The 20,809-nt window shown below is 36.8% G+C and overlaps 1 protein-coding gene across 1 annotated transcript; it reads right to left on the bottom strand.

Annotated features, from left to right (window-relative positions):
* Positions 1–5,716: 5,716 nt before the first annotated feature.
* LOC145776930 (uncharacterized) lies at positions 5,717–20,211 on the bottom strand. The gene is made up of 6 exons (XM_082588171.1): positions 20,074–20,211; positions 14,420–14,552; positions 12,460–12,576; positions 11,875–11,963; positions 7,840–7,942; positions 5,717–6,341 (listed from the first exon to the last, which is right to left on the bottom strand). The coding sequence occupies exons 1-6, from the start codon at positions 20,118–20,120 to the stop codon at positions 6,282–6,284; spliced, it is 549 nt and encodes a 182-aa protein (XP_082444297.1). The 5' UTR covers positions 20,121–20,211; the 3' UTR covers positions 5,717–6,281.
* Positions 20,212–20,809: the final 598 nt, after the last annotated feature.

Raw genomic sequence — 20,809 nt, 5'->3', positions numbered from 1 at the left:
TTATCTGTTGGGTCTGTTTACATCACTAAATCAATCGAAGACGATCCAGCAGTGCGTTCTAAATCGCACTCATTGTGGATTGGTGATCTTACCATGAAGCAACGTTGAATCAACAACAAAAACTTTATGCTTTCAGACTGAACTGATGACCGATATTTTGTCTGCGATAAATCAATTGATTGAATTATTTCGGATTTCTAATGACCGGAGTGCACGTTGGACTAATTTATATCAAAATAACCAAAGCAACAACTTTTACAACGAAGTAACATCGAGTAGCGTTTATAAATGTGCAAACAAATCAACCTGGTATCAACCCTACGTGTGCAAATGTAAATGAAGACTAATTTTTAAAATTTTTCTTCAAAACCGTTGTTGCTTTCTCGGTCTCTGAACAATGCAATAACCAACCAGCTTCAGAGTGACGCTGCATATGACGCAGAATGACGCACCATGTGGATATTAGCACTTTGATTTTAAATCTCCCTTTTTTACGCTTCGAATGCTTTCACAAACCAGTTCAAACCTTTTCACAAACCAGACAACATGTGCTCTTTTGATGATGCTCTATGGCAAAATATCTCGGCCACTGCTGACAAACGACAAGAAAATGAAAAACAGCTCATCTCCACTAAAAAGGCTAAGGCAATGGGGTTTGTTCTTAACAAATTGATCAAATGGAGCAAAGTGGCAGCTTTCATCAGCCGAAACATACGGCGGGCAAGCAAATTTAATTTCATTAAATTAATTTCTGTTCAGACATCCTCTGCTGTGATTTTAAACACATTCGTTGCGCTTCACCTCTAGGTTGATCGTTAAATCACTTTACCTCCATTCCTTTGAACTAAGTGGGTAAAAGCTCCATAAAATAGACAAAAAAATTAAAGTGACACGTCGTTGATAAAAGTCAAAAACGGTACCCAAACATCGCCAAATTTCTAAATCTTTTAGTCAAGACAAGATATCTTGAGACGAAGTACTATCTCAGACAATAATTCACAAGCCTACACAGAGCTTCTTCACATTCCAAAGACATAGTTTGAAAGTTTGTACGTACAATACTCGCACGAATTAACGCGGGTTTCCAAAGGTATATTTCAAAAATGGAAACATTGAAGTGAATCTGATGAAAAAAATGCAGACATTTGTATTCACAATAGATAACATGACGATGTAGCTGACTCTTGTCTGGTTACCTATGGTTAAGTCACAATCTAAATAAGAGTTTTCACCAAAACGTTTATCAAATAAATGTTTTCACAGTTATCCTTCACTTAAGCTTGAAAGGAATCAGTGAAGACTTTGTAGATTTAATTCTAGTCTGTAAAAACGAAAAATCGATTAACAGAAAGTTAAAAAACAGAGGTTTATTCTGTATTGGAACACATTAGGGTCTGTTTGAAGAAGTTTTGTTCTATTCTGAAAATTACGCCGTTTGACTGTGAGTCTAACCATAGGTCTAACTGACCGCTTTTACATTCAAACCATCTCGCGCACTGAGGCACTTTCAACGAGCTGCTATCTACTTTGAACACCACAGATTCTTTTGTAAACACGGCAAGGTTGGAGTGCACAACAAGACTAACTTCTTTGATCTATTTTCTATCAATACACGCATTGAAATGGTGTGTTTAATATCAGTGAAGAATCTGGGTTTTTGTTAGCCAACTTAATTTTACTTGTCGTTTTATTCTATGGCTTCCGTGAGTCTGTGTATTTAATAAGTTTTCAGCGCAAACAAAGCAAATGCACATTTCAATAACTTAATTCACCAGCTTCGCGCTCTGCAAGAGAGAATTAATAGCGATTTTATTGCTGGTCCTAATCGTAGTCTAAACAATAGCTTATACTAATCAACTTTTTAGCAACTGCACTTGTAAGACTTAGTATGGTAATCTGTTGTCTGCTCGTCAACTTTCTACTTGTGGGGTTTTCTTGTGGGGTTTTCTTTGCCTGCCTTGCTCTTCTTTGCTATGAGCTAAACGCATCAAGACGTGTTCCCCTTACGACCATCAGCACTCTTGATAACGCACCATGGCCGATCTTCATAGCAACTGTCCATATAAATCTTAAATATATCAGCTAAAGCTATGTGGGCTAATAAAGCTATAGCCTAAATATATGTTGTTTATTTGTTGTTTTTTTTTGTAACATTTTCTTTTTTTATTTTCCCTTTATATCTTAAATTTTTCTGAAGGTGTTGCGACCGTGCCAAATTTCTTTCAACTCAATAACTTACTTCGGTCTCAAGCACGTTTTAACGTTCGCGTTTTGTCGCCTCTACCCTTTTATCGACCTTTGCTATGTTGACGTGTATTGTTTTGATATGATGGTCAGAAATAAAAACAACTGAACTGAACTGAACTACTCGTGAATCTGCTCACTTGTCATTTTACGATCCTAAAACACTGGGCATCTCCGACATTTGATAAATCCCAGACTGAAAGCGAAGCACCATTTTGAGGCAATTTCGAGGTTGGGTAATGGGGCAAGAACGATAACTGGAGCGGCGCTGAGAGCTTCCATAGAAGTTACCGAAGCATGGAAGCAGTGAAACGAACAAAATGAAGTAATTCGTTCACTTATGACGTTTGATCGACAAAAGTTGTCTGATGGAAAGTAGAACCCACAAAATAGACAGACTGAGATGATTTCAAAGGAAATTACTACCAAGAGTTGTTTTCATTGGCGATGTTATGAAATTTTTATTTTACGTCTGATGTTTGAAAACTGATAAAGAGAGAAACATAGCCTATAAAACAATAACCGGCAAGATCAATCTACAACCCATCTGACAAAATTGCTTCTTTTACATGCTTCAACGTTTTTCGACATCAATTTTATGCATTAACGACGAGTTTTTCTAGTTGGGAGTTATGACCAGTAGTGTAACTTGTGTCAGAGAAAGCAAACATGATCGAAACCTCACAGGCCAAATTTTATACCGTACGCAAATTTTGTACTTTTACTGTGAAATATAACAAAAAGAGGTTCAGTTTTCTTGCAAAGAGACATCGGTGGGCCTCATGTCAACTATGTTTCTGACTGCAATTAAATAATAACCAAACTGTTGTAAAACCACATCAAAGCATATTTTAACTCAAACTTATTTGGTTTATTCCGTAATCCATGGTTCATTCAACTCAAGTTCAAAAAATGCATTGCCAGCTTGCAATTGTTCTTCTTTCTAGAGTTTTTCTTCAAGGTTCTCTGCTGCTTTGCGAAGCGCTGAGGAGTAACACACATCTGCGATGGAGAGCGCTATATAAAAATACACATTATTATAATTACCTTTATAAACCAAACTAAAGGTAACAAGAGAACAAGTAGTTCGCTACTTCGTTCCCATACCAACATGAACACCCTCTTTAACACACCACTAATTGTCTAACTCGTTTTTTAGTTCGAACATGTTATTTTGAGATACTTTTTTCATTTCTAAATTGTTTATGGTGTCACCTCCTCGCCAAACTCTTGTACTCACAGTTGGCTACAGTATGTCATTATGGTCCCGAGCAAGGTTTACCGTTTTGTCGTTTCTACTCTTTTCTAGACCACTGTTAAATTTCCAAGTGGTGTTTTTGGCTCGGTCAGAAATAAAGAAACTTAACTGAAAGTGGTCAGTTTAGATTCAATTTAATCTTTAGCCTATTAATGCAACCCTCTGGACACTCTTACGTGCATGGTTGCACGTATTAACTCTTGCATACGCTAGTAAAACTATAAAATTCTATAAAACGCCTTCGAAAACTTATCAAAGTATCTCCTCAGCAAAATTGAAGGTTTGCTGAATGTAAGCTATCTTTTAAATTTGAAACTGAGATGTTAACTGTGTTTCCGGATTTCAGAATAAAATTTGAAATAAAGCAAATTTTGCCTAAACTGTTGGTTTCGGTTACCCTACCTGGATGACGTAACCACAGATCAAAGCTGTCGCAGTGAAAAAAATAAATAAAAACTTATCCACTTGAAAAATACAACAAAAAATTTGAATCTCTTCTGCAAATCTCGGTAATAATTAGACGCGTTTTTCAAAGGATTTTTAGCGATTATCGGAGTTAGTTGGCCGTAAAGTCGCTAATAGCTTGCCAAAGACCTCCAAAAGCAAACACACGGCACTCGAGTTTGTTTACCATCACAAATAATGCGAACGAATAACTTAGTTTCGGACTGTGATTAACAAATCTAAAAATGTTTGCGGCAGTATTGATAACGAACTACCAAACGACGTTATCTTACCTCAAAGCGATGTGTGTCTTGGAATTATTGTGACAAAATGTAAATAATTCTTCTCATGTTTGATATTTGAGAACTCGCTCCATCTAGCGGAAAACAACTTTTATATTTACAGCAGCCATTTTTGGTACAAGTTGGTTGGTTTTGAATCTTTATCATTGGACTGACAAAGCCTTTGATTCCTGGTCAATCAATTATTTTTTGTGATTAACGCGTCCGGGACGAAAAGATACTAACTACAAAAATCGATATAGACCTACCAGCACGTTAAAGAACGGGAAAAGGTGGCAAAACCTTGAAAGGTTTAAAACGTGCCTGAATGAAAAATTATGCAATAGGCTATATACCAGTAGTTAGCACGGCCACAAAACCCAAGTCGTTTCGGTCACAAAACCCAAAACCAAGTCGTTTCACATACTTCTAGTGTAGAGGAATTGACGCAGGGCCGGTTGGCAGAGAAAGTTTTTCCGATTGCTGTAGCCGGGAAAATAACAAATTATTCCACCCACCACCTCCAGCTGAATGTATACCCGTCCTTAATATGCGTTGCTCAATGCTCAAGGGCACACCCCGAGAGCCGAACCGGCGTCGCGTGATCTTCACTCGGGCGCTTAATCGCTGAGCTAATGCGGCGAAGCTCACTAACAGTTGAGGTTTTTCTTCTTTGAGGAACAGGTAATTTTCAGATATCAATTAAAATGAATACTAAATTGTTCGAGGTCGAGTCAATACCATTATTGAAAATCTGAATTTCGCTACTCTTCAGCGTTCGAAACAAAGTTGCAAGAAACCCAACTCTCTTGTGCAACTGAAAGCCTACTTCAATTAGTGCAGTTGTGTTGTCAAATAACCACAGAACAAAAATTGACGCCACAGTGTTTCTAACCAGACACAGAATAACCTTTCTCGAGTCGGCCATGGCCAAAACGAATTTTAAAAATGTGGAGTCAGATCCTAGTGACCATGACACCAACTGCTGCTTTGTCCACGAGAGGTCCATTTATCTTCTTAATCATCATAATACCGCTTATTTTTGAAGATTGCAAAATTAAGTTTTTTGATTTTCTTTGTTTTTTACTGATCTAACTTATTCAACTGTAATTTAATTGAAAGTATGCCAACTGTAAAAAGGAAGCATCTAATAGTAATACCGGATCAAACGTGGGCTGCTGGGTTAGGCTATAATGTGCTTTTTTCAATATTTTTCAGCAAGTCATATAAATTGTTGAAATGTCCAATTGCACGATATTTTGCTGTCAAAACCTGATGTTTCAGAGCAGGCTAGTCCAAACTCCCTTGAACCACAAACACTATTTTCAATAGCTTTTGTTGAATTTCTTGGCATGCACAGTTTGGAGTTTGCAGATAAATAGCAGTCAAATTGGGCGCGCTAGCCTACTGACAGTCGCTTAAAAAGAGACGAGCTACCAACTCAAGCACTGGCCTATCGTAAAATGTCGAATCGCCAACAAGCTGGAAGTATAGAATTTGCATTGTAATGTAGTTTCAAAACGGTATTTAAAATTGTAACATGAGTATGGCTAATGGTTTGTAGGCCCACAGTAGGCTTTTACAAGTTTCGGACTGTTAATTTCAACGATGTTTTAGCCTACAGAACAGCGCAAACTATTGTCTGGCGCTTCGACCATTAGAACTTGTATTAAAATTATTCCCAGCCAATAAAAAACAATTTTTGCTAGGAAAAATTAGTACCGTAGTAGCGTTTGGACTGCTCTTTACAGGTATAGCCGACAGTGTCCAATACAGAAAAGAATAACAATAGTTCCGTTACATAGGTCACCAAATTAACCCAAACTAAAAAGAACAGCCAATGGAACAAAGAAAAAACAATATAAAAGACAACAAATATCATACAAACAATTTAAAAAAATCTTGAAATCGATTTGGAAAATCAAACAGCTCATGTAAAAAAAATTGAAAAATCCTGTCGGACAACTTCAAAAATCCTTTGTTGGTTCATTTCAATTGGAGCAAAATTGTTGCACCTGAACATATTGTTACAAGCACATGCACATTTAATTCCTTCAAATTTGGAGCAATAATACTTGCATTCTCATTTTCAGTTTGGCAAGATCGCTTCTTTCCTGTAATGCATTAAAAGAAATAAAAAAGTAATTTTGACGTTAAAAGAACAGCAAACTTTCTAAACGTTACCTGCCATATCACTACTCGTTCTAAGCAGAGGCGTATATTCTAAGTGTTCACTAATAAAAAGTGAACACTCGGTAAAATCAAAGCGTCAATGTTTAGTTTGATTATCCAAATTTAGCTTGCTTGGGTTGAATAAGAATGTTGATAAGTTGGTGTAGGCGAATGGAGAGAACTGGTATGGGCAATTGGGCATGTTTTGAGGAGGTATGAAGATAACATTTTGAGACAAGAAAGGACGCTTTGGACAATCGATGTGAAGGCAGATTGGAGCAGGTGTGAAGGCGATTGCGGCACGTAGTAGATCCGGCCATCCTCGGTGACAAGGACCTTACCAGAATAAAACTGGTCTACTACTAGCCTACTACTTGCCCTTCCAAAATCCTCATGAATTTATTCTTTAAGGTTGACTAACTTCACGTTTACTCTTTAAAGATTTAGAGTGGAGTCTCTTTGTTTTCTTAAACTCGTATTAATTTCATCTCAGTTTCTCTATTATAAAGTACAGTATGTTCACTGTTCAGTGAACATCCAGGAGATGATGACTAAAGAAGCTTTAAAATAGAAAAAAAAGTGTCCGCTTTAACACGGGTTAAGATGTTCTAGACAAAATTTGGCCGTAAAGTGGGGCACGACCTACTAGAACACGGCCAAATATGTTGCTATTTGAGGAAATTTCTAAGAGTCTGAATTGTTACAATCATAGCTATGATAAACCTGTCATCTTCCCATTTCCAGAAGTAAGTAAAATAAGCAATATTTGCACCCAGACATATGTTTGGCTTGTTTAACCGGAGATTAGGTATGTACCTTGAGCACAATTTACACAATAATAATGTAATATGTAAGACTTTCCAACTGTACCCGGAAGGTAGTATGGTTTGGTGTATCGCTTTTGGTGCAATTCTATGTTCCATAAAAAATATCAATGATTTTTTTTGTGGATTCTATGTTGTAAGTTGTTCATTTGACGTGCCAATTTAAACTTTAGTTCGTTTTCTTTTTCGCCAAGGTTAATTTCGCAAGTAAAATATGGCTATTTGCAAAAGATCCTGCTATACAAAAAACTGTATGATGAGACTAACTCCAGGATGCAGTTAGAAAGTCTTACATGTTTTACATTATTATTGCATAAATTGTGCTTAACATACATATCTAATCTCCGTCAAAACAAGCCAAACATATGTCTGGGTGCAAATATTCCTTATTTTACTTACTTCTGGAAATGGGAAAATGACAGGTTTGTCATAGCTATGATTGTAACAATTCAGACTCTTAAAAATTTCCTCAAATAGCAGCATATTTGGCCGTGTTCTAGTAGGTCGTGAGTGGGGCCTAAAAATGATGAAAAAGCCGAGAAGTGCCACATGTATATTTTTCAAAAATAATTTCAAACGATAGATTTCAATAGCTAAGGTACACAACGATACGTACCACAGCGTGGCGATATTTCTTCGATGACTTTCGCAGTTCGTTTTTCAGCACATGGTTGCTATCTGTCAGTTGCTGTTGATGGAATTTCTCGACCACAGAAGAACTTTAATGTAATAAACATTAAATGTTAGCCCATAGATTGAGTTTTTCTTTTAGAAGCATGGTCCGAACTTATTCCACAAGTGTAGATAAAACGATTTGTTTCGGCATAATGCTGCTGGTTCGTTGTGGTAACAACGGTTTTTCACAAAGTTTAGGAACACAGTTCCCTGATGCTTAGTCATGTGCACTTACAGTGCACTGGCGAAAGAAGGATATTAGATGTCTAGAAATACAAGTTTGCGGTGTATAACTTGGCTCGATAATCACCAGAGCCAGTGAACAAACAAAAGGCGAAATGAGGGAACAATGGTTTAATTTCCAACGTAGTTGTGAGCAGCTTTTCACTCAGGAAGCTGGAAATACACACGGAAAGAAAAGGGTGATAAGCAACGACACTTCAAGTCCCCACTGGCCCTCAAGGCCTATAGGAGCAGTACACGACATCTGGGCGAGCCCATGTGGGCGACGAGCCAAGTGGGCGACGGACCATGTGGGCGACGGCCAAAGTGGGCGAAGGTAGCAAAAGTTTAGCCGTTCGGAACGGTGGTGACCAAATTTATCTAGTTGCTTTGCGGCATCACGGTTTAACGTGAAGCTAAGAGAAACCCCTCAGAAAAGTGACAAACGAAGACCTCCCAAGAGGAATGGCCAAAAAGTGGCTGGCGTCAGTTATGAACGCTCCCTAACCGTTATTGAAACTTGTCAGTCACAATACCGATGCTGCATTCCGTTGAAACATTTTTCGGTGTAAGTGACTGGCAGCAGAATCATCCGGCAACCACTGCAAAATTCTGATTCCGTGTGACTTCAAGTCTTAAAATGTAATGAATGTCAGTCACAATTGTTCTGTAAACTGCTGATGCGCCTACGCAGCGTCTAGCCTGGAGCATTCGGATTAAAACATATCAGTTGACGTTCAGTAGCAGAGGACACAGCTTGTTGTAGTAACCACACGCAAATCAGTAGCTATTACTGCAGTAAGGGTCATTCCATTATATTTCAGGTCAAAATTAGAGGAAATGCCACCCACCCTCTCCGATTTGGTTGATTTTGACATATGTGAGAGATGGCAACCCACTGAGCTCAACAAAAACAAATTTTCAAAATTGGTCAAGGGGTTTTAAAGTTACACTATTTTCAATTTTAACCGCATGGTGGCAGTATTTCAGCTCCAAAGAGTAAAAATGCCCCAATATCTGTTATACTGAAGCTAGGAAGTTGATGAAAATGTGTAGAATACCATTTTCGGGGATGAGGAATCCAAATTTGCAAACAGAATATAAGAAAAACATGTAGTTTTGGAGTAATTTGATTATAAATATTTTTTGAGGTATATATTTTGGGGAGAAATTTGCCCATGTAGCCAAAGAAAAAAAAAAACATTTTTTTTCGGGGGGATGTTAAGTTGGACTTATATTTTGATAAACACACTCCAATTTTGTTGTTCCATATTGTTCCTTGCCTGGACTGGTGGTCAAAATTCTTTATAAAATTTTGCAAATTTTAAATGCCTTTTTAACATGGTACAGTGGGGCATTCCATTTATAATCATCAGATTTTTTCAAATTTTGTAACCACTAGTCACAAATTTTGCTTATTTTGTACATACATACTAAAAAATGATAACAGTAGCAAAAAAAATTTTTGAAGTATCTCAATTGGGGGCCGAGATAGAGCACTTTGAATTTTCGGCCACTAGTAGGATTTTTGAAGCTGAGCACAGCCATTTTTTTCATTTTGCGCTTTCATTTTTTGACAATAACTCTTTACCTTGAACGATTTTCGCACTGAAAACATGCATTTTACCAATTTAAGATCCAAGGAATTCATTTAAATTGCAATTAAAAATATGCCAAGATGAACATTTCAAATTATATATAATTTAGTTATTTAGGTTTAAAGTTTTTCTTAATTTATTTTTGATACGCTAAGTTTGGGCGAATATTTCGGAGCGTTGAGAAAAAGATCGCAAAAAAAATTTCTTTTTCTAACAAAACAATTAAGTATAATATTTTCACGAAATTTGATTGATGTAAGTTTTGCATAAACCAAAATATTCAACTTAGAAAATATCAACCCATACATATCAAAAAAATGAAAATAATTGAAACATAACTGATGCTTTGTGACAATATTTGCAGGGTTCAGCCATATTATGGTCCATTTCTTTAAGAATTGTTTTATGTGTCAAACTACCAATGTTTTATTATTCAGCTGATATCACACAGCTAGTCTGATCAAGATTTTGCTACCGTTTCTTATCAAACCAGCACCTGCCTGCACCCTTATCATTTCTGAACTAACTTTTCATTGAAGTAGAAAACTGCCTGGCTATGATGTTTTTATTATTCAGCAGGAAAGGAGTTGTTAAACAGTTTGGTTTGGAAAAGACCATATATGCTGGATGCCACCCACTTCTGCACTTTTGAAACTAACTCCACCTTCTACAATCTACATCCAATGGTAGAAGTTACACTTTTAGCTCAGAACTGAACAAACTTGAAAAACTTTTTAACTAGACTGATGTGCAATTAGGTGTATTTTTTATAACTTGATGCTCACTCAATAATTTCTTAACTGTACCTATGGGATTTAATAATACTTTTAACTATTTTGATCATATGGATTGAAACAAATCACTGTCAGATGACAGACATTGCAATTTGCTGTTTCAAAAATGCCAAAACTTCATGTCAAATAAATTGGAATTTTGCCAAACTGTGTATCAGTTTTAAACTGCAGTCCCTCTCAAAAAACACATGGAACAACTAAAATAACTCATCATAAAGACATAACATGAACAGGTAAATAATTTCAGGAAAAAAAATTTTGAGTTTGGTCATGGCTACATGGCCAAAGCATCCCCCAAAGTTATTCCCTCCAAAATTTTTGAAACGTTGTTTTCATCTATAAATGATATCTTTTCACCAATTTTGACTGGAAATTCAGATTCCTTGCCCCCAAAAATGGTATTCTACATATTTTGGTTGTTTTTTTAGCTATAAATTATGAGATATTAGCAAAATTTGAATTTTGGGGGGCACGATGCCCCGGTCGAGTGGTGAATTTCAAACCCCCACAACTTCTAAACCACTTGGTCAATTTCAAAAAATTTTTTTTTGGTGTGCTCAGTTAATGATTGTAAACTAACTGCCAAAGTATGAAACATTTCCAAGAGTATTGGTTTTTTCATGACCTGAAATATAATGGAATGACCCGTAAATGATTTTATTTTAAGTGCCCACGTTAAAATTATGACTTATGCTTCTTAAGTCCCACATAGTCTGTGGTGGATCCTGTCCATTGCCAATAAATCGGTCAGCGAAGCGCATAATGCGATTATCGGCTTTTTTGTATTTTCTTCGTTTCGCTGCCGGTTCGTATTCAGCGATCATTTGTTCGTAATCTGCATCACGTAACTTTTGGATTTAACGCCCACATGGATCTCGCCCACTTTGACCGTCGCCCAAGAGGGCTTCGTCCAGATGGGCTCGCCCAGATGTCGTGTACCGCTATAGGAGAAGGCAAAACTACCAGGATTAAGCTTCATAAGAGTCATTCCCCGAAGAGAAAACTTTACTTTTGAATGTACCGGTAATCTTAAGAATATCAAAAGACTCAACAAGTTTGTGACTTTGCGAGCTATAAACGTCTTCACTTTTGTCAAATTGACAGCACTTTGCGTGTTTATGCAGAGGTGGGCAGTTGCGCACTACTTTTTTGGTAGCAATAGCGGCGCTACATTTCTGTTAGAGTAGCGGCGCAATTTTTTTTCCAATGTAACGGTAGAGCCGCTCTTTTGGCATATTGTAGAGGTAGCGCACCACTTTTAAGGTAGCGTATGCCCACCTTTGTGTTTATGGTACAAGATTAACTCTCTACCGAAGCTCTATGATAAATTTATCACAAAAAAGAGAATTAATCTGTCGAAACCTGCGTTGGAAGTTGGTGTGCAGCTTCTCAAGTTTACTTTTTCTTTTCTGATGGTTCATTACAGGAACAACAAAAGCACTGGTTTGTTTCTGAAACAAAGACTGTTTCTTAGCATAGCTTAAAAATACTTTAGTCGATCAAATTCTTGATTGAGACCGGTCTGTGCGTAGCCTATGCTCACAGTGGTTTCCTGACACTCTTTCTGTGAACACCCAAACTGTCCCAAGCAATGCACATGAAGTTAATTTTTGCATCGGGTTTTTGTCACTGAATTAAAAATCCTACAAGCATGCGAAACTGCCAAGATTAAGTTTCCAAAGAGGGTTTTTCAGTCCGAGAATAAAATTTTCTGCAATACATACCTCAGAAGCATAGCAGGCTACAGTACATAGCTTACCCACTTCACTCTGGGCAGGGGCAGTGCATTCATCCAAGGGAAGCCCGGTGTTAATTGGGTTTCAGTTTTGGCTTTCTCTTGACTTTTTTGCAATGAGAAAGTTGAAGATAGCTTACAGTTACAAATGCAGGCTACTGGAATTAGTAGTGTGTACTCACTGTAAACTACATAAAAAGTGTCAAGCTGACCTTCAAATCTTCTGCACATTTTTGCAGTTTTACAACCTTTGCTTTCCATGAACTTGTTAGGTGATCAGCTTGAGTTCGATAGGCTTTCGTTAAGTTCTTTCGTTCTTCGACATCAGCCTGCAATATAGAAAAATACATCATTTCTTATAACTAGGGCAAGTTTTTGCAACCCCTGCAACTTTTTTTACAGCTTACGACAGCTGCCTAAATATTCAGAATTTATGTAGTGTGATGCTTTAAGCTGTTTGTAGGAATTTTATATTGCAACTTTTTGCAACTTATTTCTATTTTACAGTGCATGCAAATTTTTACTGCAACTTTTATCAAGTATTGAGCAAAATGTAAAGGTGTGATTTAAAAAACATGCTATAAAACTGTTTCTGGTATGGTTCTATTATCTTTGATTTGCATAACAAAGAAATATTTGGCATTATATGCAAATAGATTTTCGAGTATCTCATACCCTAATTATTTTAAAATCCTTGTGCATAAATGCAACTTTTGTTAAAATTAAGTGCAAATTTTTCACGATTTTAATGCAATGAAAACTTGCCCTACTTATAACAGATAACACTGGTCTACACAATTTTTGCTTTATAAACTTTGAAAACTGATTTAGAGTAATTTTGGGGTGCTGAATCCGAATCTGACCTCAGATTTATGCTATCACGTCAGGTTTGTGAGATATGATAACAGCATATTGTTACTTTTGTCAAAAGTGGAAGATTTGACGTTGCGTTTATTGCACATACACATTGTGCAAGATCCAGAAATCCAGGCCATGTGGTGCATAAGCAGCTGAAATACACCTACCAATTATAATTTTGATACCAATTTGTTTTCTAAGCAACATTATTAACAAGGCAGTAATAACAAGCTAAAAGGGAGGCTATAAGTGTAACTGACCCCCTCCCACGTCAATGTTTTGCATGAAACCACAAAGATTTAAGCAGGCCTATGGCAATGCTTGTTCAGTAACCATATTTAGGCTGTTTTGGCCTGTCTAACACTAACCTTTCGTTACAGCACTGCATATGTTGGTGGTAAACGCAACGCCAAATCTTTCACTTTTGACAAAAGTAATAATTTGTTGTTATCATATTTCACAAACCTGACGTGATAGGATAAATCTGAGGTCAGATTCGGATTCAGCACCCCAAAATTACTCTAAATCAGTCTTCAAAGTTCATGGAGCAAAAAAAAAATTCTTTTTTTGTAGACCAGTGTAATCAACTCATTGCTATTTTTATGCACATTTTCCTCAATTTTTTATGAACCATTGCGCAATTTCAAAGTCTTAGGAACCAAGATCTACCGTACGCAGATAATCATACAAATTAAATATTACCAGCATCTACAGAGCATCCAACCATCATTTAGCCATTATCAATGTTGCAGATAAGCTTTATCATTTACCGTAGTTTGGGGTCTGCTACTATTCGGTGAGTCCGATTCGGTGAGTCTGATTCGGTGAGTTCCTAACCTCTAACCCTAACCCCTAACCCTAAAACGGCAATGATAATTAGGCCACGGTACCCGATAATTAAAAAAAAAAAATTGAAAAAATCCCCCGTTAAGGGATCGGACTCACCGAATCGGACTCACCGAATCGGACTCACTGAATCGGGCCATTCCGGTAGTTTGCACATTTTATAGGATCATAATTTTGCAAACAAAATGTAATGTTAGTGTTTATGCTGAAGTCAACCAACTATTGTAGTAAGCCATCATAACCATAACTCTGACATTCTCTGGACGTTAAAAATAAAAAGATTTTGAAAGTTGGTTTTTAAAAAAAAAAACACTTTGCCTCATTTGATAACATAAAATGCTTTGCAAAGTTATTATATATATAATTGGCTCTTTACAACTTTAAAAAGCTCTTTTTTCACTCAGAAAAAATAAGGAATAACTGCAGGTCAGCACTATTTACAGTGTTACACAACAATACCGTATATACCTTATTTGTGCTGTTGATTTTGCTTTTGTATCGATTACCAAATTGAGAAATCATTTTCCGAGCACGCCGTTTTTTCTTCCTTTTTTGCAATATGGCGAGCTTGGCTGTTTGCATCAAACTTGAGATCTCTTCCCTGAAAAAGAATAACCTAACATAACTACATGGAACACATTCATGAAACAAGAATTTTTCCAGATATTCTTAACACCACACCTCCAATAAAACAAAGATGCCTGCATATTCACAGTATAACCCCATGGATAACAACTTGATTTTGCAAATAAAAAAAATGGCAAAAACAAGTAACAATGGTTCAACTCATGGAGTGAGCAATTGATGAATACACTTCTACATTATCAAGCCACACCTTATTATGCTAGTGCATGTGAATGTCAAGTTGCAGCAAATGGTACAAGTAGCCTACAACTTTTGAAAATCTCTAGTGAAAATCAGTATATGTCTTTGCACAACGTTATCTTGCAATTTTCTACTGAAGGCTTTCTGATGTTATCTGACATTTTATATCAATCAAAATATTTCAAACATTACAGTGACATGCTCCACTTGCCATATGTGATATTTTTCTTTGTTCTCTACTCACTGCTTTCATTCTTAAATAAAAAGAGCCTGCCAAGTTTTAATGAGCCGATCGCAACGTATTATCTATATCCACAAGTGATTGTGCTGAAATGTTTTTTGGCTCCTTTTGCATCGCTAGGCTACTGTTGGTGTACATCTACATGCCTTTTTTGTATTTTGTTTTGATTACGGACATTCTTGTCTTGATACAAATAAATAATAATAATAAAAAATTGCAGAGAAAAACAGTTCAAGAAGCAACAATTTAACACTGTTGATTTTGGGGTCTGCTACTATTCGGCGAGTCCGATTCGGTGAGTCCGATTCGGTGAGTCTGATTCGGTGAGTTCCTAACCTCTAACCCCAAACTCCTAACCTTAAAACGGCAATGATAATTAGGCTACAGTACCCGATAATTAAAAAAAAAAATTGAAAAAATCCCCCGTTAAGGGATCGGACTCACCGAATCGGACTCACCAAATCGGACTCACCGAAATGGGCCATTCCGTGATTTTGATGGTTTAAAGCAGTGGTTTTAACCTACACAAGCATGCCCGCGTGCTCAGGCGTGCTGTAGGCCCATATATCACCTCTGTATATTTTTTGTAAAACATTAAGTCACGCATGCATAATAAACGCATGAAGCCATCAACAATAAAACAAAACAAATTGCAAAAACTTTTAAAATTTATACATTAATGAAACCAGGGCTTTAAGGTCATTATTTTTCCGGCAACCAAGAATGGCCTCCTACAGCTTCTTCCCGACGGCCAAATAGCCTACCCTTGCTATACAGCCAAAATAAAAAATTCTGTTAAAATTTTGTTTTTAAAAATCAGTTAGCCTAATATCAGTTAGCCCCCCAGGCGTGCTGCCCGGGGGGCGGCACTTTCAGACAGGACGTTTTTTTTTTGATAATGCAAAAGTACACGAAAAATAAATCAAGACGCCCATTTGTGCCCGCCGCACGACAGCTTCTGAACAATGTTGAAGATCTTGGAATAAGTGCGGCACACTGGACGAACTACACATGGGTCATTCCATGTCAGTTGGACCAGGGCACCAAACCCACCATCTCAGATTTTGATGAAACTTGGTTATCTGGTAGAACTTTTAGCACTGATCACAAAAAACTAAATTTTTTGATAATCGGACAAGTATCGACGAAGTTATGACCTTTCAAAGTTGGCCATTTTGGTGGTCACTCAAGCGGAACAAAATCAAGTCAAATTGAGGGGGTTATTTCCATGCAGCATAACTCTTGTGTTAAACTCTTTTTTCAAATGAATTTTGCTCACATTGGACAAACAAAGTCCATTTTACCCAAAAACAATGAAACAACCCATATAACCCCCGGAGTTGACCTTTAACCCCGCATTTTGGCAAGATGGGGTCAAAAAATCATTCACGCGTGACCGAATTTTATCCGCTTATAACTTGTCGTGCTCATGTAATATTGTTACATGTGATACATCATTTGAAAGGTCTTGATGAGCAGATTCAGAATCCAAACTAATATTTGTGGTTTATTGAATGCTTTGAATCTTAAAGTTGCAAATAGTGAAATGTCTCAAAAAATCAATTTTTCAGAAATTTTAGCAAAATAATTGATCACCTGTTGCTAGGCTAGCCTAGGCTGTCTGCTCTTCCAGTAAAAAATTGAACACATTACTAAATAGCTGAAAGTAATTTATACCGGCGGCACCTGAAATATTATATTAAACATTTATATTTTGGTACCGGTATTAGCTAGAAAAGAGTCAGACCTGCTGGTAATAGGTGGCCTACTTTGCCATTTAGCTTAAAGGCCCATCGAGGACTCATTTTTCCAAGTAGCCCAAAAAATTCCAAAAATGGTGGTACATCGGCATGAGTGAACAATTTGATGCTGACAGCAGTGATATTTTAGCTAACTTTATGCATCCTAATGGGCCATCTTACTGGCCAAAACAAGACAAATGTTGGGTTCCTTTGCGGCATATTTTGTGTGTAATTGATGTTCCCCATTTAACTACAAGCCGTGGTTTATATCAATTATCTGGTGCAAGCAAAAAAAAGATCGACACTGCATGGGACAAATTTATTGCTAAAAATTAGTAAGATGCAGCAATGCTGCTACATTCAGTGTGTGAAAATATGCCTCTCAGCTTTATTGCTATCGGTAATAATAAAGTTTAATATTTTCACTTTAATAATCAACTTTGAACATGTTCACACTAAGTGCTGACAAGCACTGGTGCAGTCGAGTTCCAGCATGTTCGACTCCAGCCACCCGCACTTGCTGTTGTTTCTCTGGGCAAGAAACTTTACGATAATTGCCTCTACCCAGTGATCGAGTAATGGGTAGTACCCAAATTTAAGTCATAAGTAGAGTAGACAACCGGAAACAGACATTGTTGTCAGCTGCAGCGTGGGTCAGGTGTACGTCGGAAGGCGTACACCGATGCATAGCGCTCAAGTCCGCTTTCCCGCAATGCAGGATAAAGATAAGCAAACAAAAAACAAAAGTTTAATTCTAACTCGGAATACTCTTTGCCAATTTTTCTAGGCTCCAAATAAGTTAGTTTATGATATTAAATATCAGTGTAGTGCACATTAAAATCTCGAAACTGTAGTCGCCTGTAATCTGATGATTGAGTACCGGTAGGCTTTATATAACGGAGAAACGAATCTAAAACTCTTTGCAATTATTTCGTACTGGGACAGGATGATTTTTTCTCTTTACGTTTCAATGCAAGAACTGGTAATTGCTTCTATGTTGCAATCAATTTTTGCTAAATGTTGCTGCAATCAGATATTCAGCCTAAATTATCATTGACTTGATTACTGTACATTTAACGAACAAGGCTCTCTAAATCAACTTGTCAGCTTACATTGCTCAAAATACAGTATTTCAACCTATGGCAAATTTAACACTTTCAATTTTGCATACTCATGACTCTACCTACATTTCAATATTAATTTAATTTTATTTTAGAAAGTTAAGATATGCTTCATACAAAGAGCAGTGTTTCTTCAAAATTGTTATGTTTGTCTGATAATTAAGCTTAATTTAATTAAAGTGCTGGTCAACATTCATAGTGTTTTAGTAGATGATTTTCTGTGTTCCTTATTGTGACTAGCTGTTAATCCTTATCTTTTTTTCACATGCTTCAAGCTGAGCTTGTTTTGTTCAAGCACCACGTTTCTGACATATTCTATTTTTCATTGCTAGTGTTGAAAAAAGTAATTTAGAAAGATTTGTTGAACCTTGCATATAAAGTGGCCCTGAACTTCTTTAGAACCATGTTTGCAGATACAGGACTATTGCCTACAAAAATGTTGAAAAATTTCATTGCAATTATTTTAAATAGCTTCTTCTGCTTGAAAATATAAATTGCACTTAAATCATAATAAACAAAAAGAGGCACCGTAGTACTGCTTGAACTAAAAAATGGACAATCCTGTTGCATCTTGATGTAGTAGCAAAATTGTATGAAACACCATCTGAGTATTGTTTTAATTTAAGTGCTTAAATTGCTTATGCTCAAAACTCTTTTAAAAACTGCGTTTTCCATATGCTGATATGCCCCAAAAACTGCCGAGACTCAGGATTTTATTTAAAACAAACTCTGTAATGAAATACGGTATAAGGTTTTCAGATCTAGATTTGTGTATTTTACATTAAGTTTGATATACACCATAACAGTGATACGAGTAGAATACAGACACATCATTTATTATTTTGTGATGCCAGGCATGCAAATCAGCCAGGAACTATCACACAATTTGCATAACCATATAATAACAATAAATATCCTTTTAAGTACCAGGGTCTGCTACTATTCGGTGAGTCCGATTCGGTGAGTCTTTTCCTATGTCAATGGTTGGCTGGAGACTCGAAGAGTGCAAGCTCATTTCCCAGTCACCCCCAACTGTACGTTCTTATTTTAACTTTGTTTCTTTGTAAATCCTCAATTGATTTATTTTATTTATATATCAATGATACTAATTAATATAATTATGATAGTGTAAAGGTTCTAAGTAACATTACCAACATGTTAAAATTAAAAAAACTTGATTTTTTGAGACATTTCACTATTTCCATTTTTAAGGTTCAAAGTATTCAATAAACCACAAATATTAGTTTGGATTCTGAATCTGTTTATCAAGACCTTTCAAATGATGTATCACATGTAACAATATTACATGAGCACGACAAGTTATAATCGGATAAAATTCGGTCACTCGTGAATGATTTTTTGACCCCATCTTACCAAAATGTGGGGTTAAAGGTCAACTCCGGGGGTTGTATGGGTTGTTTCATTGTTTTTGGGTAAAACTGACTTTGTTTATCAAATGTGTGCAAAATTCATTTGAAAAAAAGGTTTAACACAAGAGTTATGCTGCATGGAAATAACCCCCTCAATTTGACTTGACTTTGTTCCGCTTGAGTGATCACCAAAATGGCCAACTTTGGAAGGTTATAACTTCGTCGTTACTTGTCCGATTTTTCAAAAAATTTGTTTTTCATGATCAGTGCCAAAAGTTCTACCAGATAACCAAGTTTCATCAAAATCTACGATGGTGGGTTTGGTTTTTCATTTTTTTTGGTCCAACTGACATGGAATGACCCACATGGAACATGGAGTGGCAAAACAACACCTCTCGACTCCGTGATTTCCTACCCGACGTCGATCCCCACCCTCCGGGAATGTCCCTCGCAAGACTTGCGTGGGTCCGGCTTAACCGCCTACGAACCGGCGTCGGTCGCTTTCGTTCAAACATGTGCAAATGGGGCCTGGCTCCCTCACCGGGATGCGAGTGTGGCGCCACAGACCAGACAGTAGATCATGTCGTCCATGACTGCCCAATCCATCAACCACCACATGGAGCGCCTGGACTGAAGGCCCTGGATGACGAGACTGTCGAGTGGCTGATGAAATCATGCCCAAACATATAGTCCAGAAGAACAGCTCATACGACGAAGAAGAAGTTAGCCTAATTAATATTGTGATTTGCGTTCACTCGTCCAACGCCAACAAGGCCCTGAAACAGGTTTGCAGTTGTAGCCTACAGCTAGAAATGATACATACCAGTAATCACTTTCATATTCATCGCTTTCATGGGCACTGAAAAACATTTAGCATGAAGTTTGGCAAAAACAAATAGCTTAAACAAAATGTATAGTACGGTAACTGTTCTGCAACCTGCGCACTACTGTACCAAAATCTGAGTGAAAGTTATCTTTGCAACTAGCTAACCAATTTTGTAAATTTGAAAACAGTAGGCTAGTATAGGCTACTTAAAGAATTAGGCCTTACTGAAAAACAAACTATCATACAACAACGATAAAAAGCTAAATATCCTTCCTGAATTTACTATAAGAAACCATGGAAGATTTGATAACTCAAGAGAAGTTGAAGCAAAATTGAGCATTGTCATATGCAAACTATATATATCAAAGTTGTAACTATTCCAGTATTGCCTCCACGATAGCCACACTTCTCCATTCAACAAATATTTTTCGACAACCAAGTGTAGACAACACGTTTCGCCAATAATCTCAAAATGTAGCCTACTAGGATTTGAGAAAAGAACATTGCCATTTCAAACCGATGTTTTGTACATGATGAAAATAGTAGATAAAACACCTGTGTTTAAACTCTTATTGAAAATGTTAAAAAAAAATTTCGAAAAAACGTCAAATAAATGCTAACATGCCAAACCAAAAATTGCCTGCCAAACGCGTTAAAAAATTACCTATGGCATTAAAAACGCCAATACCAATATGATGGCAACCTTGAGACCAATGTTGCCACTCTCTTGTCA

The sequence above is a fragment of the Aplidium turbinatum genome, chromosome 9, assembly GCF_918807975.1.
Source record: "Aplidium turbinatum chromosome 9, kaAplTurb1.1, whole genome shotgun sequence".
NCBI lineage: Eukaryota > Metazoa > Chordata > Ascidiacea > Aplousobranchia > Polyclinidae > Aplidium > Aplidium turbinatum.
The sequence above is the reverse complement of the archived record's forward strand: the minus strand, read 5'-3'. Positions and strand labels throughout refer to the sequence as shown.

Bases quoted from the DNA above. Each gene is read 5' to 3' on its own strand.
- LOC145776930 (XM_082588171.1), bottom strand. From the start codon at position 20,120: ATGTTTTTCAGTGCCCATGAAAGCGATGAATATGAAAGTGATTACTG. The intron at 11,964-12,459 runs GTCAGCTTGACA...TCTTTGTTTCAG, and splicing joins AATGTGCAGAAGATTTGAAG to AAACAAACCAGTGCTTTTGT. The intron at 6,342-7,839 runs GTACGTATCGTT...AATGCATTACAG, and splicing joins AGAAATATCGCCACGCTGTG to GAAAGAAGCGATCTTGCCAA.